This window comes from Dioscorea cayenensis, chromosome 2, assembly GCF_009730915.1.
Source record: "Dioscorea cayenensis subsp. rotundata cultivar TDr96_F1 chromosome 2, TDr96_F1_v2_PseudoChromosome.rev07_lg8_w22 25.fasta, whole genome shotgun sequence".
In the NCBI taxonomy this organism is placed as follows: Eukaryota; Viridiplantae; Streptophyta; class Magnoliopsida; order Dioscoreales; family Dioscoreaceae; genus Dioscorea; species Dioscorea cayenensis.
Genome location: NC_052472.1, coordinates 23,295,497 through 23,319,595, shown reverse-complemented (window position 1 = coordinate 23,319,595; position 24,099 = coordinate 23,295,497). Strand labels below are relative to the sequence as shown.

Sequence of the window (24,099 nt, the reverse complement as noted above, 5' to 3'; positions counted from 1 at the left end):
TTATCATTGCTTGTTATCATTTGGTTTTCTTATAATAATAATAATAATATTATATATGACCACACCACACTTTGAATTATCAAAATGTTTCTATCTTTCTTTCTCTCCCCCCACACGCTGCAAAACATAGATGTTGACCGTACTAGTACAACCAGTTCAGGCTCGACTGAATCACACTGAATAGGGTGAATGCTCCCGGTCACGTGACCATCTCCTCTTCTTAAACTCATCCTTCCACGTGTCGTCTTGTTTTAGCGCATGCCCGCATTCACATTTCCTCCCGAGTCCCCACACGGCACACCCCGCCCCCCGCCCTTTGTTGCAAAACCCAAACCCCCTCTCTCTGCTCTCTGCTCTCTCCCAGAGTCTTGAAACCAACCAACCAACCAACCTTGAGAAAACTGGAAAAATGGCGCTTCGATTGTTCACCCTCGCCCTGGTGTTCTCTGCCCTCCTCCTCCTCCCCCTTTTTCATGTCTCTGCCTCCAAGGCCACCTCCGATTCGGATCTCGATGAGGAGGACCTCAGTTTCCTCGACGACGGCGACGACGCATCTTCCCCCCCCTCATCTTCTCATGATTTGGATCACTCGTTTGAGGACCATTCTGACGACGAGTATGACCCTGATCTCATAGGTGAGGGGGGCTTCGATGAATTCGATCATGGAGCTTACGAGCCACCGGCCCCAATCGATGATAAGGATGTGGTTGTGCTGACAGACGGAAACTTCAGTGACTTTTTGGAGAGTTCTGGTAACGTTATGGTAGAGTTCTACGCTCCTTGGTGCGGGCACTGTCAGGCCCTCGCTCCAGAGTATGCTGCGGCGGCTACGGAGCTCAAGGATTCTGATGTTGTTCTCGCCAAAGTAGATGCCACGGAGGAGAACGAACTCGCTCAGAAGTATGAAATCCAGGGGTTCCCGACTGTGCTCTTCTTCGTGGATGGAGTTCATCGGCCCTACCAAGGCCCAAGGACCAAGTAAGATAGAACCTTTTCCCCAGATCTAATGGTTTTATGCTAGATCTGGACTTAATTTGATGTCTTATGGTTTAATCCCTTTTAGATCCGCGCAGTTTTCAAGTTTTTCCTCTTAATTTGACTTGCATTTCGAACTTGGACAGATTTTATGGGTGGATAGTCGAATTTTATATCTTGCTTGTTGTTGGTTGTGTTTTTCTATCTCCGCTTCATCAAGCTATTATTTCTTGTTTACTCTCGTACTTGCACTGCTTTTACTTACGAAATTTGCGATGCACAGTAATCAATTTGGAGTGCTTTTGTTACCTTGACTTCATACTCCTTCTTTAACGCAAACATTTGTTACTCATCTTTTCCATTAAAATTTGAAAGTACTTTTTCGCTTTCAATATTTTTCTATGAAAGATGCTTCTTTTAGCAATCGAGTGGCCCAAAAATGATGCACTTCCAGATTATCATTTAGAGTACTGGTAGATGCATCAAATGTAATTTGTTGTTGGTATAGAACATCATATCGGTGATAAGAGGGTGGAAAATATAGCTTTGAGGCCTTTTCCTTTTCCTTTCTCATGATAAAAGAAAAACAAAAAAGTTTCTAATGAAAACTCACATGAATATCTCAATGGACAAATTGCCATTACAGTAGAATTGATATTAATGTACTTATCTTGCTTCTGCATTTTCTGTAGAATAAGTTAATCATGCAAGTTTTTTTTTATTTTTATTTAAGTTTTCAATATCTATAACTGTCCACAGAGATGCAATTGTGACCTGGATCAAGAAGAAGGTAGGGCCTGCCGTCTACAACATTACAACAACCGAGGAGGCAGAGAAAGTTTTGACTAGTGAAAATAAAGTTGTTTTGGGATTTCTGGACTCTCTTGTGGTAATTACCTATTCCTTCCACTAGTTTTCTGTGACTGGTGGGATAGTGGATGACCTGCTTACCAAGTAGTTGACATGTGAAATAGCTATGTAGAAGGCTAGAAGCTTCTTAGTAACTGAGAAGTTCTGAGTTTTATTATGTAGTGTGATTGTGGTTGAAAAGATAGGGTGATGGCTTACTTTTATGTGTGGGGTGCAGGATGTTATACCTATCAGTTCCTTGAGTCAACTGTTGTTTTTCACTGGTTAGTTTGACCTTGGTGTTGCATAATTCTTGGATGTGTGTGTGTGCCTGCCCAGATGTGCTAGCACTCTTAACTGATTTCTTGAAGCGTGTTTGGTGAATATTAACAGAAGTTTTGTTAGGTTTAAACTTTTATAGCAGAGATCACCGTGGCTCTTGTGTCCCTTTTAGATCTGAGGAAATATATGCTTTGATGCAAAATGCATGGCAATGTTGTGACATTATCTTTTACCATTTTAGGGTCCTGATAGTGTAGTGCTTGCTGCCATTTCAAGACTTGAAGATGATGTCAATTTCTACCAGACTGTGAACCCTGATGTTGCAAAGCTTTTCCACATTGACCATGAGGCTAAACGCCCTTCATTGGTAATGCTGAAGAAGGAAGCTGAGAAGTTGGCATATTTTGGTATGTAATGCCTATGGATGTACAGGAAAAAATTTGTTAGATGTTTTATCTGACAGTCTTGTTTCATTTATCCAGATGGGCAGTTCACAAAATCTGCAATCCTTGACTTCATTTTTGCCAACAAGCTTCCACTAGTTACAACCTTCACCAGGGAAACTGCTCCAACTATTTTTGATAATCCGATTAAGAAACAGGTAGGGATGATGGCTAAAATGATATATTCCTTCTCCTTGTTAGGCTGAATTTTTTTTATCTCTTTTTAGTTTAATCTAACTTTGGTCTTTTTCCGTCTTGTGTCAGCTTTTGCTTTTTGTCACATCAAATGGTTCAGAGAAAGTTCTACCGACTTTTCAAGAGGCAGCAAAATTCTTTAAGGGAAAGGTAAATTTTTGCTATTTCATGATCTCCATTCCAGCTATTGCATCTTGATGATTTATCTGTTATGAGTCGTGTGCTGTTATTTTTAATCTATTTAGAATTGATGTTGTGTTGGATACATTGCATCATTAACAGTGGTTTTTCTCAATATTGCGTAGATCTGCATGTACTTCTGCAATTTTTTTTCTTAAGCTCATATGAGGGTCATAACAAAAATAAGATGAGATATTGTAGATTTTGCTTAGTTATCTTTTAATATGACACAGAATTAGATTCCGCTCAAACATGGACTTTGTCACAGTTTTAAAGGCTGTCCGTATCTTACTGTTGTTTTTTCATAGTGTCTTCTGTTTGGATAACCTTTTAATCCATTTGATGACTATAATGTGATTGTTACCACAACTAACTTGTTATTTTCTTGGAAAATATGTGCTGACATCTATTTTATAATTTCAGCTTATCTTTATCTATGTTGAGATGGATAATGAAGATGTTGGCAAACCAGTGTCAGACTACTTTGGAGTGACAGACGGTCCTAAAGTAAGTTCTCTCATCTTTTTATCTTCCTCGAGTATTATATTTGTGTTTAATTTTGGGAAATAATATAATCCTGGTAACAGTTATATCTAATATTGTTGTGAAGCTGTTAGGTTTGTGTATCATCTGATGACCTTGCTTTGTAGGTTCTGGCTTACTCAGGAAATGAAGATGCTAAGAAATATATCCTTGAAGATGAATTAACACTTGAGAGTATTAAGGTCTGTTGCACTCTACCCTTCTCTTCTCTCAAGACTTGAAGGAAGAAAAGCCCCAATAGCAGTTCAAGTGTGAATTCTAGGATTTCTCATTGACCATTATCTTACTTGAAAAGCTATCTCTTATATTGTGCAAGACATTTTGCTTAGGCTATTACAAGTCTTCTCATGATGTTCCAACAGTGTATGTTAATGCTTCTGACAATATCACCATTTTTTTCCATCAGTCATTTGGAGAGGGTTTCTTGGAAGATAAGCTTAAGCCTTTTTACAAATCAGACCCATTACCAGAGACTGTATGTAAACACCCATTATTACATTTCTCTATATGTTAGCTTTGGCGGATTTTGTTGTGATTTTTTGTTTTTGTTTTTGTTTTTTTTTTTTGTGACAGAATGACGGGGATGTGAAAATTGTTGTTGGAAATAATTTCGATGATATAGTTTTGGATGAATCCAAGGATGTTCTTCTTGAAGTAAGTTATTCCTATGCTATCAGTTGGGCAATTACTATTACACATGCAATAAAATTTGCTACTTTATTTGAAACAGATCTATGCTCCTTGGTGTGGGCATTGCCAAGCTCTAGAGCCAATTTATAACAAGCTTGCCAAGCATCTCCGAGGCGTTGATTCTCTTGTTATAGCTAAAATGGATGGAACCACAAATGAGCACCCACGGGCTAAGGTTCTGTTTGTGTTATACATCTTCACATTTCAAAATGTTTCATATTTTGCATACTCTAGGTTCATTTATATAGATCTAACTAGTTGGCATGAAATTTTCAGCAAAATTTTAGATTATACATGCAGGATAAATGTTTCATATTTTGCATACTCTAGTTCATTTATATAGATCTAAATAATAGTCATGAAATTTTCATCAAAATCTCAGATTATATACACATGATTTATTTCATATTCTATGGAGCAAAATGGGTGTTTTCCCAAATCTACCGTCAATCCCGGATGTTTGACCTATCTGATTCACAGACAGAATGTAGTAGTAGTGTTTGAACTTTGAAGTTGTTGCTACCAATGGTTTAATATTCTGCTCTTCTATAAATTGTTTCAGGCTGATGGCTTCCCTACACTGCTCTTCTTTCCCGCAGGGAATAAGAGTTTTGACCCTGTAAGTGGAAAGGAAAATAATATTTTTAGCCTAGTACAAACTTCCAGTATTTTATTCATGGTTTACGTTTTCAGGATGTTTAGAAGTTGGTTGCATCTCTATGGTTCAATGACTATCCTACATTTTCTTGGAATTGAACAGATTACTGTGGACACAGATCGAACTGTAGTTGCATTCTATAAATTCATCAAGAAGCACGCATCCATTCCCTTCAAGCTTCAGAAACCAGAGTCAACAACAAAACCCTCAAGCCCCTCCTCAGCTGAAGCGGATGCTGCTGGTGAGGTCCCCAGCAAACATGTGAAGGATGAACTATAAAATCAGTCCTTGTGATGTCCGAGCCTTTGTATGCCGTGGTTTTGTTTGGAGGCGCTTATTCACTGGTCAGGGCACAGTTTCTTTGGGCAGTCCCCTTGAACATCCTGGCCATGATTTGGAGTTTTGGCCAACTTTTGTAGTACACAAATAAGAACTCATAAGCTGTTTTCTATTCTAGCCCCAGAAATCAAATGTAGCACAAACCGTATTCTCTGTTGCTATGATATTCAAGTAATCAATTATGAGAATGATTTTGTTATACGATTGCTTTCTATTATTGATTAAAAGCTTAAATTAGTGATTGGGCGGGCTCTTGCGTTGATAACACTTATGGGGATCAGATTTGGACCACACAAGGGTTTAATTTAATCAGGTTTTCAGATATGGTTGCTTTATCTTAAATTTATATATTTAATGAAGCCTAATCGATTTGTCCGTTCATTAGAAGGAAACTGGAGAGTATAATTGGTAACGTAGAACGCCGAAAGAACAATTATAATAATTTAATAAGAAACGTTCGATAGACTTAACTTATTTGTGCGGACGGCAGACGAGATGGCGTGACCTAGATTCAATGGTTACGCCGTGAAGGAAGCGCTTATTAGCGGTGCTAGTGGGCACTAGCCGCACTACCAAGTGGGTTCAAAACACATGCCTAGGCCCGGAATCTACGGGACTGCATGCACACCACGCGCGCGCGCGATGACCACAGCTCTAGAGAATTTTTTTAGCCGCAGATATGCAAGCAAAGCAATTTGGATTTTACTTTTATGTAGCTTTATGAATCTCAGTTTTTATTTTTTATTTTTTAAATTATATATCCTTGTATAAATAAGAATTATTGGATAGATAAAAATCCCCAAATGATTATATCATATTATCTTTATCTTTTTTTTTTTTTTAAGAAAAAAAATTCAAGTGGGATAATTCAAATTTAAGAAGATATCTTTCTTCTGTAACAAAAAGAAATATATAAATACACTTTAAAAGTAGTCATATTTATATTTTTACTTGAAATTAAAAAAATAATAAAAAAAAAACAATTTCAATGCGTATCTGTCATGGTTGCATGCCAGCTGTATGTACATCCCTTTAATGTCGCATGTGGCCCATATAGCTATAGCAATAGCAATGGCAATAATAGCAAAGCCCCTTATTGCCACTGCCAGGGTACACCATTACCATTATTAGTTACTAGTACTAGTTGTCCACTCTGCTTCTGCCGCCCTTCTCCAAAACAGATCCAGATCTCTCTCTCTCTCGTGTGTTTCTGATGGCATTGCTTCCCCTTTTCTTCCTTCTTCTCTCCGCCAGCGGTCTCGCTTTGTCCGATATCTCACCCTCGCCGGCGCCAGATTTCCACTCTCCCTTCTCTGCTCCCTCTCCAGGCTCGCGCTCGCCCTCGCCATCCTCCGCGCCGACGCCGAATCCTTTCTCCCCTCCTGCGCCACCGATGCCTGCGCCGACTCCCTCTGTGTCACCATCACCTGTTCCTTCGCCGGTGAATGAGTTGATTCATGCAAATGGAGACGATGGGGAGCATGCGGAAAGGACGGCAGATGAAGAAAGAAACGGAATGGGAAAGGGAAAGGGAGGCGGCTTGAGTGGGGGACAGAAGGTAGGCGTTGCGATTGGTGTGGTGGCGGTGGTAGCGCTGGTGGGTTTAAGTGCTGTTGTTTACCGCAAGCGGCAGCAAAACATCCGGAGAGCCAGCTACGGCGGCTATGGCACCAGGCACGTCGAGATGATCTAGCTAGATCAAGGTCTAAATATTACCTTATTAATTAAGTAAATGAATTTCTTTATAGTTAACAAATATTACATCTGCCACTCTGCCACTGTGCCACTCTGCCATTCTGTTAACCTGTTAGGTCATAGGTGGTGCATTTGGATTCATTCTTTTTTTTTTAAAAAAAAAAAAAAAACTTTTCTATCAGTTTAAAATGCAGCGGATATAGTTTTTTTTTTCTCGTGCAGTGCTATTTTTCTTATTTTCTTTTTAATGCTGGACTGTGCTTAAAATTAGTTAGCCCTTACAAAGAAGTGACATTTGGTTGGCAATAATTTGAAAACATTATTGCATTTGTTCCTTTCTCCTTGTGATCTCTAGAAACGGATGCCGATTGTATTTCTTCGGTTTCATCTCCTACTTCATTAAATTGGTAGTTATGTAGATATTTAATTGTGATTTATAAAAAAAAAAAATTACAGATGTTTAATGTGCTTCTATATATGTATGTGATTTGGATTGGCAAAACTTCATGGCCATCCAACCCGATGGTAAAAAATTGCTAGTGAAAATGAGTTTTTTCATGATTTTTATTACTGTAGTAATTTAATTACTGTAAAGCATGCACTCCTTAACAATAATTATCCATGCTGGCGTGTGGTCTTTGCATTGATATCCGCTCATTTCGTTGTTTTGAGATTAGTTGTGGGGGAAGTTTTAGAGAAGGTGGTTTTCTTCTGTCAGGTTGGTATGTTGTCGTTGCAACTTTCTGTTCTTCCTTTTTATTATGTCTAATTAAATATTAATTAAATGCCCTGTATATATCTTTTTGCAACGGAAGAACGCATTTTAAAGTTTAGCTTTTTTTTTTTATTTGTTTATTTTTAAGAAAAGGTGTCAAGGAGTTATTTTATTGAATAAAAGAAAAGGAAATGTACAGACCTAATAAAGAAAAAAGAGATTCATAAAGTGAGGTTTTATAAGGTTTTATAATTAATTAATTAATTAAAATAATAGGGTATTATATATTTTTTTTAAAACTTATATTTTTTTTTAAAAAAAAAATCCAAATAAGGGGTTGAACGCAGCCCTAAGCTTGTTGTAAACGTGAATCTGTCTATGAGACAATATGTAAACATTAGATTTCAAACGAGTTTAAACGTGTAAAGTAATATTTAAATATTTAAAGTAGCAAGTATACTCTTCAATGCTAATACGTTAATTGCAGTAAAAAAATTATTATTATTTTAATCTATGTAATTTATTCAATATTTTTTTAAAATTAATTACGGTAAAATTTTATTGATCTACAATATAATAAAGTAGACGAGAGATATTGCCCAATTAACTAATTTTGAAATTCGAACAAAATGCAAAATACCTTACCAATATGTATTTTCTATCCAAATGAAGTATCAAGATTTGTTTTTTAGAAATCCTTTTTTAATGTAAATTTCCTTTTTTGGGGAAAAAGAGCTATTTATTCAAAATAAAGAAAAGCTACAAAATATGAAAGGATACAAGACACAAAAAACTGAACAAAAAAACAGAACATAAGAAAACCGAGTTAATTAAAATGCTTCATAATCCAACGGGGTAGGTCCCTCCCTTGATGAAACAAGGTTAAAGAATACTTGCTAGAACCGAGTATGGCCAGATTGACAGCTGCTTTCATCCAAGTTTGAGGTATGATATGGATTTGAGGAACGTTGAGCTCATTCAGGAGATTAGAAATTGATTCAATCAAAGGATCAAGATGCACCATAATGCATGCCGACAGCCAAGGTTAGTTGCCTTAAGAAGAGCTTCATTAGCTAGGAATATATGATTGCAGAAAAAACTTTGGTACAAAGAACTCTGACGCGCCAACGAATTGAAATTGATTTTGTGTGATAATTTAATACATCAACCCTATTTATTCCTACAAGTATCAAATATATTTTATTTTACAACTTTCTTATTCTATTATTATCTATATTAGCCACATGTCACATACCATGGATACTGATCTGTCTATAATTGTTCTCAAGCTGTTGATACACAGATCCATCATCCACTTCAGTGAATTCTTGAAATAAAATAACACTTGCAGCACAACATAAATATTTAAATATCACTATATATATATATATATATATATATTCTGAATCACTTGACATGTTTATTCAGATATTGGCATGCATTTACACCAGCCCAAGCGACACTCTGCTCCCATCCACCATTGGCATGGTCGGTACTCACTATCTTATCAAGAACACACAGCTTCAACCGCAAGACTCTTGGTGACTCCTTTACATGGATCACCAAATGACTTGGCCGAGACACCAATATTGCAATATTTTAACCCAATGCAGGCCTAAAACATATATATACACACAAATATATATATATATATATATATATAGGCAGAAAGTTAGGAATAACATATCACAGAATTAATTCCAATTACAAGGAGAGTGATAAAAAAGATTGGTAACAAAAGAACGTACCTGTTGGACAACAGCTAGAGCATTAGCACTGCTGCATTTGCCATGGTTGAAGTTTCCACATGTACCATGTGGAGTCCCAAAACTAGCAAATCTGATAGAAGAGATAAGTTGATTAGGATAGGAGCACTCCAAAGTCAACATCGGCCCCAATGTCCCTCTATTCTGTCCTGAAGAGTTCCAAGCATCCACTGGGCCAGGGTGCAACTCTGATACATGTGCACACACGCTTCCAATCTGTTTTGTTACGAAAGATATCTTTGTAGGATCCCCACCCATCTCTTCAAAAAGAACTAGAGTGTTGCTATCTCGTTTCATAAATGAACGAGGAACATGGTACCTAGGTACAATTATAAAGGAAACGCATTCAAGTGAGATTAGTTAAGGCTCAGCCAGCCGGATTTTCCAAAAGCAGTTTCAGAAACTCACAGTTGCTGAGATGGTTTCCCACAGTTCTTTAGACATTTGTCACTCTTGAAAGCTCCTCCATAATTGCAAGAAGAGCAGCCACTCTGCGGAGCAATGTTTTTTGGCCAATATCGTCCAATGCTCTGTCCATTCACCCATGCTTCACCCTTACCCATTCCAGTGAAGTCTATCGCAACAGGGTCATTGCCCTCGGGAGCATCAAAGGTTGTCTGCGTAAAGAGAACATGCGATGGGCCTTTAATGACAATACTTGAAGCACAACGAGTAAAAAAGACAGAACAGCATCATAAGTAGCTGCTACTAGCTAATTGGACAGCCCTTTAGGCCTGAGAACATTCTGTAAGTTAGAATCTAATTGATTGCATATAATGAGAATTAACCAGACACCTCCAACTTAAGGTTTCCCACACTTGAACCAAAATTCAACATGAGACCTGATACACCTTCAACTCCTAGGAGAGTTCAGAAGGCATTTGCTCTCAATTAGAATTCCAATGCTCACTGTATGCATTTTATCAACAGTCTCAGAAAATAAAACCTGATAAAGGGTGCCATAGTTTTCCTTTAGTTCTTACCCAGGAGCAGTGACAAGAGCAAATGAGATGGATCATCCATCATTAGCAGGGAATGCAAATAAGTCTAGTTCATTCAATGAATACCATTGTTAAAGTTGATCCAGTGACCTCTGCTCAAAGGTGCCAGATTAGAACTCCCTTGTAGATGCATTAACAGTAAAGGAGATCCTCGATGACAATCCTCGTAGGATTGTAGTTGTGAGTTCTTAGAAGTGTTCTTATGACAATGGAATGCAAATGTCAATAAACTTTACCTTGTACCATATCAAAGGTTGATTTGTTGGTATGGTTGACAAGGATACCCACTGTGAAGCCTCAAAATCCTCAAATTGCCTGGATTTTTCTCCTTTAAGTCCAATCTGCACTTGCAAAACTGAAGATAAGAAGTAGCTTACAACAATCTATAGTAGAAATCAACATAATATTTCCTCACACCAAACTCAGGATCCAGTTAAGTAATATAACATATTCTTTCCATTTCAGAGCATGAAAATCATTTTCAACTCATTTAGCTATGGAATACCACAGCATTGCAACAAAGAAAAGCTGGCTCCATCAGAAAGATGGAGAGTACAAGTACACTTCTACCTAGAGAATATCCTGCTCGGTCCAAGACAACTGACCTGATAAGTCCACTCTTTTGTAGATAAATCTAATGAGCCACTTTGGCCCCCCAACTTCACAGGTCCAGTAATGCCAGCACCTGATAAGTCAAAAAATGCACCATAGTTCTGGAAACAAATGAAATAAAATGAGAAAAAACTGAAACAAGGTCTTAATTCTTTAATAACAAGGATCCAAAAATGCCATGACTGAACCTTAAGGTCATTAACATCACCTGACATCTGATAATAAATCAAAATAAAACTATTCAATCAGGAATAAGAACAACCTGCAGGCCTACAGTTGCACTCAGAAGATCAATTGTGTTATTCCCTCGTGAAAGCATAATGGTCTTTTCCAGAGTAACCTTCGCATTACCACTATTACCTATCCCACGGCCTGCACAAAATTTCCATGGCACTAATAAATTCCAAGAACTAAAAAGCATAAGTACTATTTATTCATGTAGCAAGGTTGATGAATGCAGAAAAGCAGCTTCACAATATCAAACAATCTTCTTTTGCTTAACCCAAGAAAAAATACGAGGGGGTTTCAGGTGAAGGGGGGGAGCTTGCAGGCAATTTACTCCCTTCTTTCCACCATGCATCACCTGAATAGTTTTTATTTACGAAAACATGAAGGACATGGCCAAGGGATTCCACATGAAGGTTAGTTTGGGTCCCATTGAAAAGGAATGGCTCATCACCGCTGATTTCAATGCTGTGAAACATATACATACATAAGCAGTAAAAGGCAAGTTAGTTTATCATTTTATTGGATGTCCAGATGAAATGAAGAGAGTTGTTAGCAGGCCTGAAGCATATAACAAGAGGCATATTTCATAAATAAATGTCCTCACCTTATGGAATACCAAAGGTAATCACTCATGTCAGCCGTAGTATTTATTTGCTCAAGCAACCCAGGTTTGGCAAACACATCACTCTCTGAGATACCAATCGGTTCATTAACAAAAGACCAATCTGACTGTAGTGCCTCAGAGGAGTGATCAGATTCATCTGTGCGCTTATGTTTTAAAGTTTGATATTTTATTTGCTGACTGGTAGTTTGAGAGTTTATCTGCATGGGAATCATGTCAGTGGATCAGAAATGCGCAAGAAGGCATGCCACTTGGGATTTAACTTTATGAAACTTTCATAAGAAAATCTAGTTTCTGTAAGATAGATGGCAAATGCAGAAGGGTCAAATATAGGCCATTTAGTTGGAATATTCTGCACTTCTCTTGTTAGCAAGTGATAACTTTTACAATACTATCAAAGAAAGAAAATGTTTGATGAATAAATTCATGATTGTGTATCAAACTTGTGAGGCAGGGTTCTTGGAAATGTAACTTGAAGTTCTCAGAAACAAAATTATGTACCCATAGCTTTAATAACACTCAAGAGGCTGGATTCAAGAAAATACAGAAAATAATTAAAAAGAACCAAGTGTGATGTTTATCATGTTGCATGTAGAGACTTGAATCATTTGCTTAGTGATAGTCATGCAAGCAAACAATGTAGATACCATGCCAATGTTTGTGTAAAAATCAAAGGAGAGAGATAGCATTCCATGTTGACAAAAAATATATACCAATGTTGGAATCAACAGAGTTCTGCCATGAAAAGTAATCAGCATCGACTTAATTATTAGGTGAAGGCAAACCTGAGCAGTATTAAGTACAACATTTTGGCAGTCAGGCAGTATGCTCACAGACCATGCTGGCAAATGGAATGACTTGCCATTGAAAATAACAGTTACATCAGACTGTATTCCTATGTTGGCCAGAAATGCAGCACAGCCAATTGTTGTGTTATACACATGGGCCTGAAGCAGGGAATGGTTAAAATCTTGCAGAGGAGACTCGATAAATAATTAGGTTTGCCAAGAATATTATTAATAAAAAACTCAAAATTGAAAAGCCATAAAAACCATTATATAAAACTCACAATCATGGCAAGAAACACTATTTAGGGTGCTGCCTCTCACTTTTGAGTAATTGCGTGTCACAAGCATTTAACATGAAATTATGTGAAGCACAGGCATTAAAAACTCAAGTGCTCTTCCAAAGAGATGCACCCCTTTTTAAGAGTAAGTATACATATATCACTAATCACTTGAAAATATAACATCCTTAGTTTGTAATGGATCAGCTCATTATCAAACTTACATTTGTGTATAAATCAACTATCAACTTGTAGCTTTAGCTACTCTTAGCTCTCATGTTCAATTAAAACATATGACCTTCAAGCTATCAATTTCATTGACCCTAAATTAAACATAGAAAATTGTTAGATTTTATATTTTGGTACTAGTGGGCCCTATATGGGCTCTATATGGGTTAAGGGGTCTTACACCAAAAAGTCTCAAGACTTGATGGCTCAACCCCTATACTTATATATAAACCCATTACACTTCTATCACACAACCGATGTGGTACTATATTTCTAACAAAAATATAAAGGAAAAAAACTCATATCATGGAATCACATAATCTGATTTTATGCCTGGTTTCAGAAATGAAGGCATGAGACCTAGAACTTTAAATCTCCAGAATATTTAAATGCGTTGGCCATACCTCCACATTTGGAGCAAGAGAACTGGATGTTGGATCAGTTGCCACCAAGGCCTTTTCACAAAGCTTTATAGCTTTATGTAGTTCCTTTAGGTGTCCCCATTTTGGTTGCCTTATAATTCCTACAATGTACAAGATAAAGTATAGAAAATATTCAACAGTAGTCATGGCCATTCAACCTGATGTAACAGGAGTTTGTTCCATATACTTAAGAAAAAAGAAAAGAAAATATGCAATTAAAGATATTCATGTTCAGGCGCATAAAGCATTGTCAGATCCTTGATTTATCAATAAAAACCGCCAAGGAGATATTAGAGTAATTTTAAAAGATACCACCTGGTAAACCTGACATCTTAAAGCTATTCATTATCATCATCCCCAAGCAATTAAAAATATGAAGAGATGGAATTCCAAAACCTTTACTTTTTCCTGAGCAGATAAACAACTAAACCCTAAGTGGCAAGAAAAAAAAAGTGAACATACAAGCATAAAGGAGAAATATAACACCATCTAGCTAATTAAGGTCAAAGGACGTTTTTGTATTTGCAAAATCTAGGAACCCAGATATAATAGGCCTCCAGCCTCCATCACCCCATAATGGATGGGGCAGAGCTACTTTTATCACCTAAAACAGGTTAAAACTCCCAAACTTCTCCAAATCGTATTTCAATTACTGCTTCCTCTAAGTAGATAATAAGCACAAGTCATCAGATAAATACACTATGGTGCTAGTAGGAATCTTAGGTGGTGTGGCGTGCATTAAATTTCTAAAAGGAGCAAGGCGACAACATTTCGGCATCAAAATTGATCGCCCATTTTTACTCTGTTAACACTTTAAATTAGAAATAAAAAAAATATTAGGATATATATATATAACACTCTCTGATGGAATTATACTTAATGGATGAATTAGATTATCAGAATACATTTTCTCCAGGCTGTTGCAAGGCCATAAAAACAAGAAAATCTCAAAATTTACCAAACTATTATATTTAGAGAAAAGAACTCTTCACCACACTTTTAAAAGATAAATGGGTAGGGAACGTTTCTCAAATTAAAGATGAAGCAATGAGAAGCCCTAGATAATCAAAGTTCAATAACAGAACTATCCTGCCATTACCCTTTAAGTTTATGACAGCAGGTCACTTGTTTGCTTGCTCTTTCCCTCTGCAACACTATATAAACCTTATGTCATGACTCAGTTGTTTTGTGGCATCACCTACAAGTTTTATGGGATGAATATCTATATTGCACTTAACCAATATCATGCATGCAACAACTTGTCGCCAGTGATCCTATATTGCATGCTAATAGTCATTGAGAGCACTGAGGTATTCTAATTTCATATAATTCAAACTTACCATATTCATCGAGTGGAGCATCATAGTCATAACTTGTAGCAATAAATGGGCCCCCTGAAGTGTGACCAAAGTTGGTCCCACCATGATACTGTAAGGAAATATATAAAATGAAATTATAAGCTTCACATTGATTAGAATAGATAGAAATTATAATACCATAAGAAAATATATCAAATGAAATGAAAAGTTGCACACTGATTTAAAAAAATAGAGAGAAACTCCAAATACCAATTACCATATAGTAATTTTGAAAGGTACCACCTCGCTGGAAAAAACGAGCGACAGCAAATGCAATGTCTTGAACTGGTCTATATGGCACTGCTCCGCCAAAAGAAAGAAACCTGCGAAATCACAGTTCAGTCAAATTAGATAGATGTAGGAGAACTACAGAAATTAAACATAGGATAAGGCTTTAAAAACAGGATGTGATTAATGAGAGAAGAATATGTTTTCCTCCCACAACCAAATAGCCATCAAACTACTGAACCAGTATGATTCAAAAATGGTTATAAAAACCTTACCACCCAGTCCAATTCTCTGTCCACATTTTAGGTTTCTTGTTAGAATTTGGAGTGAACTGGTCACAGTAGAACCCATTACAAGTGTTAATCTGCAAAAATACAAGCCTGTGGGCATCAGAGAAGGCATTGATACTTTAATACATAGAAGAAAAAAAAAAAACAAGAATGATATGCTAACTGATTAGAAGAGTAGGTTTACTTGATCTATCTAGCAAAAGAGGTTCACATCTATTTCCAAAATATTCACATTTTTTATGTTATTAAATAGATTGTCTGCTTGCCACTCACTATAGGGTCAGGTGCATCAGCTTGCTGGCACATCACCCATGGTACACCAGTATCAAGAGAGGTCGCCATGGATGCCGACCAATTGATGTATGTTTTAGCTGCTAATCCATAAGCTGACTGGACATTTCCATATTCATTCTCAATCTGCCATGAAAGTGATCAATTAGGTAGTATGAGACAGCGATGGCAAACTAAGATTGAAAGGATAGACATTATGGTAACCTGTGATAAGATGATGGGTCCACCTTGGGATGCATATAGATTCTCCTGCTTCATCATATCCACAATTTTTGCAGTGAACTTCTGCATCTCTGCCTGAAATTAGAGCAAATGGCAGACCGGACAGAGCAGATGACAGTAGCATATTAGCATTATATATCACAAAAAATAAAGAATCAGATAAAGAATGATTTGGACCTTGAAGGGCTGACTGTCTGTCCTAAACTTGATCCCAGGGATGAAATGCAACCAAAGAGGGAACCCACTGCATCAAGTTCAACAGCAATTGCAATCATTTGATATAAGACTTTTAAAAGAAAAACTATTTCAGAATTCAAAATGATGTCTTAGCGGCTTGCCCACCCATAGTTCCACTCAGCGCAGACGTAGGGGCCAATGCGAAGATGTACTAAGAGGCCAGCCTCAGCCACTGTCTTCACAAACCTCACTAGATCCTTCCTCCCCTCAAAATCATACTGATGTAAAGCAGATCATGTCATGACATGAATGAAAGAAGAAGAGCAAACCTCAAAATCATCTCTCAAAGTTAAGAATGTAAATCTTCACAGCAAAACAGATCAAGAACTTGGAAATTTTAAAAAATAAAAATGTATTTTACAGAAAAACGAGATGAAAGCACAACCGATGGTGACCTCTGCCAAGTAGAGATATTTCAGTGGGGATAACATACTGCGCATGAGCATTCAAGTTAAGTAATTTAATAATTGAAAGAGAGAAAGAGAGGGAAAGAGGAGGTTTCATCAGAGAAATGATATGATCCATTGTAACGCTAGAACAGAGAAGACAATGATGATGGAAAATTATATTTGTGAAAACAAAATGGGAAACTAAACTCTGAAGCCGAATCTTCTAGCTAATTAGTAAAGTTAAAACGCAAGAGGAACATATAGAATTTCATTCATACAGATGGGGAAAACTCTTTCTTTTCCTTAAATGCACATTATCTGAAGGAAGAGGCCATGGATCTCTATCTTCGAAAAAGAGGCAAGACTCAAGGGGCGGAGATGGCTACCTGGTTGCGGACGGGCTCGTGGATGTTCCAGAAGACGTAGGTCTCGATGACGTCGAGTCCCCCGGCCTTGGACTTCTCAATCAGGTCCGGCCACATCTACGTTCAATGCTCATGGGGGTTACTTGAGTTACCATCATTATTTGGGTTAATGGCATAATGCACTTTTTTAAGGGAAGAGAGACAGAGATAGAGATGTCCTGGTGATGATGATCATCATCGTAACTGACCTCGGGAGTGCTGCGTGGGTAATGTATGGAGCCAGAGATGAGGACCCTCCGGGTGCCATCAATGACCAGCGCCCGGTGGTCGTACGTCACATTGGCCCCAAGCACCGGTTCCCAGAAGAGCAGCGAAAGGAGGAGGAGGAGAAGGAGGAGGAGAATGCCCTTCATACTGTCTGCGAAGCAAAGAATAGCGGTGTTGTGCGGGGGATAAAAGAGAATACCAGGAAAGTGGGGTTGGCGGGGGCTTTAAATTTTTTTTGTCTCAACTCTCAAGCGTAAGCTTCATCTATCTATCTTTCTTTCTTTCTTCGCCTATGAATTGAATCGTGTCATTGTTTCAATATGTCAGCTTACTCATCTTTTTATTTATTTATTCATTTATTACAATGGAGTTTTATTTGTTATTTTTTTGTTAGTAATCAAAGACTATCTTATATGCACGCTTCTACTCATCTTCTTACTTGTGTCTGGAGATATCATAGGATTATGTGGTGTGCTCCTTCTTCTAAGCCATATTTTTCCACTTCCAAAAGTTGCCTTTCATTTACGGACCTAATGCCGTCTTATTTCAGAAAACAACTCATCTGGAGCTGTATGGCGCTTTTTGTCTTCTTCTGGCCTCATGGCACAGGTATCAATATCAATAAAAGATAACACTAGCACTGAGGAAAAGAGGGTGGACAAGAGTGTTGGGTGGACATCTCTGTATTTAATTCTTTAAATGCATGCTAGGTAGTATTGGAGTGAACGAGTCAATGATTGTTATGGGGCGGTAGGACACGACTGGTGGCCTGCCCCACTCACCGACGGATGAGTTCCCATTATAGACTAGTTTATGTGTAAGGAATAGCATACATTCTTGGCTCCTGACACACTCACTGATGGATGAGTTCGTCTTGATCCCCCCGGTCCTTTTTCTATCACAATTTGGTTTGGCTATAAGCATACATTCTTCTTGGCTGTTAGTTTCTTAGCATCAGGATCTGTGGAGGGTGAACAACCAAAAACTGACTCGGGAGTTTTCTGGGGATGACTTCAGCAGGCTCAGAGGTGGTTTTGGGCATGCCGTATGCATGGGTCCGTATCCGCTATTCTTGGCGTTATGAGGACCAACTAGTAGGGTTCATGCAATTAATTCGTAAACTGAAGTCATACAGAGATGGTCAGGACTCTTGTATATATGGAGATAGCTTTCGTGGTATGATCAGATGTGTAGCGTGTGTACAATGCATGCAAATGCTTTTTTTTAGTTTACTCTGTTAATTATATTCACTGGGACCACCATATATGATATATCTGATATAAAACTAAAATCCCTGGATGCAACAAAATATAAAGATCACAGGGCATCTTTTGGTTTTCGTGGAAGCACCAATTAATTATTAAGTCGACGTATGCCTGTGAGCCTGTGACTGCTTGCCCATTCCTTTCTAGTGGTATTAAAACCAGGATTCGCAAAATGGTCGACCAGCTTACAAAGACAAAGATATCCGTCCACTGCATGTATTATTGATGTCATTTTCTTATGCCCTACCGCATGTCATTTTCCTCTGCCCCACTCCAACTCATAGACATTGCTTGTATTGGAGCAGTTATACGATGTTAGAGTTAGAAGAGGAATCGGAGTTGCTTTTCCCACTGGTTGATTTCTTTCTCCTTGTATGTTTAAATTCGCTTGTTCATATTTGTAAAATTTTTCTCACGTTCACGCTGCCTTGAAAAATTCTTCCCAACACGATACGGTATTGGTGATGTTAGTGCGTGTGGTCCCTCTCAAATTACAGCGGATGGGGATTCGAGAGCATGGAAAAGTCCAAAGTTCCAAACTCTCAACTTTTAAGTTTTCATTCAGCTTAAACCTAACCAAATTAAAGCGTTTATAATAATAATACTCCATATGGAGCCGGAGGGCCTCAATTATTATCTTCTTCCTTTCTATTGTACAATGAAATTAATTATACGCGCACCCGTGCTTCCCCCACTACCTAGTTGTCAACAACTGCTCCACCACTCTGTGAAAGTTTGTAAAGCTATCAGACCAAAGCACATCATTCATCAGCCAATGACCATAGCATGATAACCTCTCAATAGTGGTTGTGGTTGTACGGGTGTCGCTCTCCTGTCTGCAAGATACAATATCTAAAAGACCAGGGCATACAGACATGTTACAGGTAAATAGCGTGCTTAGCGTGTCATGGTTCACTATAAATGATGCCGTAGGAATAACATAAAATAGAATCTAGGAATGTACGATATGCTTTATAATTTTTGCATTCACGGTCACGAGAGTTCCATACTATCATGGTTTAGGTCTGTACAGGCAAATCCAAGTTGGTCGACATGTTGGTTATACCCAGCATGCAAGGCTTTTTCAGCAGATCTGAAAGGCTGATTTATTCATAACGGGATAGAGACAGTAAAAGTGAAGAACCCAACAAAAATGGTTCTAACTTCTTAGATGCATGTATTTGCAACATCCATTTCTGAATAAAAACATCTTCAAGTCCACAAAATTCAATTCTTAATACAAGAATCAATAACATAAATACATACGGCTGTAGAACAGGCAAGTTTCCCATTGTTACAACTCATCAGCTACTGTAATATAATTGCAGCATAATAGATAAACGTAGAGACCTCCCCCATCCAATCCAAAGATCTTCAATATGATTGATGAATGAGAAACTGAGCAAGTACATCTCTTATTTGAGCTTGAGAAGGTGTATCACAAAAAAAAAAAAAATGAGTAGATGCCCGAAACAAAAATGGTTAAATAGTATGGTACAAATTAAGACGAAGAACCCCAAGGATACCATATGGAGAAAGTTGAGTTCCATTAGTATCTTAGTTTTGAGCTTTCTCCACCTTTGCTTTGATTTTTTGCTCTATAATTGATTTCTCTGTGTCCAGGCTGAACATCCTGTTAAGGGCATGCATATTTTCAAGAGTCTCATCCAGAGTTCTGCTGTCACTGCCGTCGCATCTCAAGTGCTGCAGTGGTCCATGAAGAAGCTTGTTCACTATACCATTGCTAAGGTCATCCACAGCTCTTCTGATTTTCTTGGTCAGAGCATCATCACCAATCTTCTGGAAACATTTTTCAAGTTCTGCAGCCCTAATTCTATCAGCATAAGACCGCAGCTTCTTGATGGTAGGAACAGTCTCCAGAGAGTCTCTCCATGCTTCAAACCGTTTCAATTCTTCTGTGATGATTGACTCAGCTTCCATTGCTTTTCTCAATCGGTCTTCCTTGTTGGCTTCAACTACCTCCTTCAGGTCATCAACATTATACACCTGGGCAGATTCAACACCAGAGACACACGATCCCACATTCCTAGGAACAGATATATCAAGGAAGAGCCTCAGACCACCAACCAGCTTGCTCACTTGAGGAAGGGTTTCAACATCTTCTTTCATGAACAGTGGTGTCTCTGAAGCTGTGCTAGTGAACACAACATCCGCTTCAGCAGCAGCTGAAAGCATCTCCGTGAAAGGTCTGTAAATTATCTCAATTTCTTTTAACTCCTCACGGATGGCATCAACCCTTTCCACAGACCGGTTTACAACAACAACTTTCTTACACCCTTTTGCAGCTAAATGCTTGATCACAAGTTTCCCCATCTTGCCAGCTCCAATCACAAGCATCCTGGCAGCAAGAGACTGGGAGTTAGGAATCTTCATCAGGGCCAGTTCAACGGCAGCTGAACTAACAGATACAGCCCCAGAGGCAATGTTAGTCTCAGTACGAACTCGCTTTCCTGCGGTGATGGCGTCCTTAAAAAGCCTGTCAATATTTTTCCCTAGCCCTCGACCTCCTTGCCCAACTTTAACAACCTGCTTAACTTGTGCAAGGATTTGTCCTTCACCAAGCACAAGGGAGTCAAGCCCAGCAGATACTTGAAATAGATGTCGCGTGGCATCACTATCACGGAGCAAAAACAGGTGTTGACGGAGCTCTGAAACAGGAATACCGCTAGTCTACAAAAGCAAATAATGGAGAGGCATATGAGCATTGAAGTAGTCTTGCAAAAAACGTAATCATATATCATTTTGAGCTTTCTTTGAAAGCTTTGGTTTGAAGAAATAATGTGCGATAGTTGAATTGCTTATAGAACAGCAACTTGAAAACTAAATACCTTTGACATCCACTCCGTCACTTCTCTAATTCCTCGATGCCAGGACAGAGCCACTACATATATTTCCATTCTGTTACAAGTACTAAGAACAGCCGCTTCTTCAATATGGTTCAAGCTGCAAAGCTCTCCAATTGCACGGGGCCATTGTGCCTCAGGAACAGCAAGTTTTTCACGCATCTCAACAGGGGCTGTATGTACACTAAGCCCTATAACAGCAATGCTGCTCCTTTCCTTCATGTATCCTGGCAACCATTAAAGTGAAAAATATCAACTACTGCAGCTCATCCCATCAAAGGCATTTGCAAATTAACAAAATGTGAGAATTCCAATTCATGGAGGATTGTAAGTAGACAATGCTGGTTGTTCAGCAAGTCATCTCTAGGCCAAGGGAATGACTATTCTAATTTATGAAGATGCCATCCTGGATGGTATGACTTGTATAATAAAAATCCAGGAAAAGGCACTGGTACCATGTAATGAAAGCAGGCATTTCAATCTTCAACGTCTTCAGCTACAGCCATAATAAAAGAGAAGCTTGCATTACCTAATATCCTAGTAACGGTGCCTGATAAAGAAAAAAACAGTACAAAGTCTAGCTTAGGAAGCTCATTCAAGTTGTTGAGATATAATAAAATCCAAGAAAGGCAAGCACAGCAAGCAACTACATTGGAATAGGTCATGAAGACAATTTTCCACAAGTCAAAACATGCAACCTAAGAATAGCATGAATTGCAATGCTATCCCAATTAGTGGCTTAAAAGGTAAAGTGCATCTTTTGCTCCAAGGAGTTGGTAGAAGGAGGAATAGGGGATGAGTTTAACTACAAGGCACTGCAGAAAGGAAGAGAGAGATTATGAAAGATAGAAGATTTTCATAATGTTGGCCCAGGTTCTATGAAGCCATCTCATATCAGAGACTAGAAGAAAGGCACAAACTATCCATCCTCCTTTGGCAGCTTACATTCCAATATTCCATACATTTTCTCGAGATATTCTCATGGCCAAGAAAACTAAAGGTTAAATTTTGTTTTTCGTTGGCGAAAGTAGAAATCCTGGATCTCAAGAATTACGCAACATTGGAAAATTCTCAACAACAAATTCAGAAACAAAATATAAAAAAACCCAAAAGTTCTACAGAAAAAGAAAATAAGGAGACAACGAGATCATGCTCAGTGAAAGAAATTAGGATTCGGTTCTGGTGCTTACGATCAGCAGAGGAGACCTTAAGCTGCTCGAGGACGGAAACGCTGGAAGCCCTGGAGGGTATGGTATCCTGGGAATGGGTGATCTCAAGTTCAGACCTTGGGCCGCGGACGACTGATCGGATTTGAAAGGCATTGGCGACGAGGGATCTGGGCCTGAGAGTGTCGCCGGAGCCCTTGTGCAGGAAGGGCCTGACGCTAGCCCCAACGAACGAGGTGGTAGAGCAGCCACTCGCGGATGCTGCCATCGGAACAAGGTCGGCAGCAGCCCAGAACCCTAACTACTTCGGAAGACTTTTGTATCTCCAAGAACGGAGCGAATAAGAAAAAGAGCGCAATTCGTGTTTTGGTGGAGATGAATGGTCAGACGACGAGTGGGGTATGGTTTGGTTTGGTTTGGTTTGGTTTGGTTTAATCCATGGCGCGTCGCGTGGGTGGGATTGAGAAACCATCTCTTGGTGGACGTGGCGAGGATCGGAATGGGTTAGGATTTCCAGCGTCCTGATTGGCTGCTGTCTTCCACGCTCTATCCACACTTGCAATTCAACCCTATCATCGATTCATCATTTCTTCGCCATCGGCTAATGTTATCCCCTCCAACTTTTGAAAATCAAGACCTGATGCGGATTAACTTAGCGTCATTTTTTCATCGCACGCCAACCTAGACTGGTAGTTGATGTTTTCCTGGTTAGCGGGGACATGAGTACGTGGTTTAAGTTTTGGTCCAACTAATTTTGTATATTTACTCTATTAAATACCTTTCCTTGAAGGAACTTATTATGGCTAGAATTTGCTATTCGTAATCTTTTATGTGATGGTTTTGACAACTCGCCAATTCATTAGTTTATTAAGCAGTCAGAAAATTTTTATGTTTTTTTTTTTTGGATCGACTTCTTTTACTTGAAAATATATATATATATATATATATATTGTTGGAACAGGTAAATTTATATCATCGGTTGGGTACCCAAATAACTCTTTGTTCCGTTTTTGCCTTAGTAATTTAGACTTAGCTCATTGGGAGTGTGTTCGAGTCATTTTTGACTTGGTGTGGTTGAGGATGTGCATATGCACTGGCCTTCCTAGCTCCGATTGAAGGTCGGATTGCGTGCCTGAACCTATAGGGCAGGCATTAGGGTTGCCTATGCCTGTGAGGCGGGCGAGGGTACACCAAGGCAAGCCCCTGTGCCTCACGGCGCCGCGCAGCCGTAGTTGTGATTTGATAAAAATTCTTTAAATCAATATTTTTATGTATGTTGATGATTTCTTCTCATTTAAATCATTTGAGGTTTTTTTAGTCTGATATAGTCATGATTGGATATGCATTTTAGATCTATAAATTTAATCGTTGTACTACATAATATTTATTTATTATTATATAGACAATTAAGGGAAAATGCAAATTAATTAAATAGTTTAGGCTACAAAATTGAAACTTTCTAGCTAGATTAATGGTTATAGAATTTTTTTTTATTTAATTCATCATGGAATTGTGCTAATCTTTTGATTAAAAAAAAATATTGCGTTACCTCAAGCAATTGAGCTGGTATAGATAAATCAATTCATAATAAATATAAATTTACAAATAAGCAAATATTTAAATAATATGTTTAGTTGAAAACTCCATA

The 24,099-nt window shown here is 38.2% G+C and overlaps 4 protein-coding genes across 4 annotated transcripts; 2 read left to right on the top strand and 2 right to left on the bottom strand.

Annotated features, from left to right (window-relative positions):
- The first annotated feature begins 289 nt into the window (after positions 1-289).
- Positions 290-5,355, top strand: LOC120277010 (protein disulfide isomerase-like 1-4). The gene is made up of 12 exons (XM_039283755.1): positions 290-978; positions 1,735-1,864; positions 2,348-2,513; positions 2,589-2,707; positions 2,814-2,894; positions 3,348-3,431; positions 3,575-3,649; positions 3,874-3,942; positions 4,041-4,121; positions 4,198-4,332; positions 4,720-4,776; positions 4,918-5,355. Exons 1-12 carry the CDS (start codon positions 410-412, stop codon positions 5,092-5,094), a joined length of 1,743 nt encoding a protein of 580 aa, XP_039139689.1. The 5' UTR covers positions 290-409; the 3' UTR covers positions 5,095-5,355.
- Positions 5,356-6,252: 897 nt separating this feature from the next.
- Positions 6,253-7,070, top strand: LOC120270571 (proline-rich receptor-like protein kinase PERK12). The gene has a single exon (XM_039277620.1). It carries the CDS (start codon positions 6,368-6,370, stop codon positions 6,845-6,847), a length of 480 nt encoding a protein of 159 aa, XP_039133554.1. The 5' UTR covers positions 6,253-6,367; the 3' UTR covers positions 6,848-7,070.
- A 1,594-nt stretch (positions 7,071-8,664) lies between these two features.
- Positions 8,665-17,450, bottom strand: LOC120276869 (beta-galactosidase 6). Its single transcript, XM_039283603.1, has 19 exons — positions 17,138-17,450; positions 16,911-17,006; positions 16,241-16,353; positions 16,076-16,142; positions 15,881-15,973; positions 15,659-15,802; positions 15,371-15,459; positions 15,085-15,190; positions 14,850-14,937; positions 13,492-13,610; positions 12,579-12,740; positions 11,776-11,993; positions 11,527-11,636; positions 11,206-11,315; positions 10,937-11,044; positions 10,568-10,672; positions 9,739-9,947; positions 9,313-9,649; positions 8,665-9,179 (listed from the first exon to the last, which is right to left on the bottom strand). Exons 1-19 carry the CDS (start codon positions 17,300-17,302, stop codon positions 9,072-9,074), a joined length of 2,547 nt encoding a protein of 848 aa, XP_039139537.1. The 5' UTR covers positions 17,303-17,450; the 3' UTR covers positions 8,665-9,071.
- A 2,202-nt stretch (positions 17,451-19,652) lies between these two features.
- Positions 19,653-23,013, bottom strand: LOC120276878 (glutamyl-tRNA reductase 2-like). Its single transcript, XM_039283615.1, has 4 exons — positions 22,476-23,013; positions 21,271-21,512; positions 19,948-21,112; positions 19,653-19,845 (listed from the first exon to the last, which is right to left on the bottom strand). Exons 1-3 carry the CDS (start codon positions 22,717-22,719, stop codon positions 19,979-19,981), a joined length of 1,620 nt encoding a protein of 539 aa, XP_039139549.1. The 5' UTR covers positions 22,720-23,013; the 3' UTR covers positions 19,653-19,845; positions 19,948-19,978.
- Positions 23,014-24,099: the final 1,086 nt, after the last annotated feature.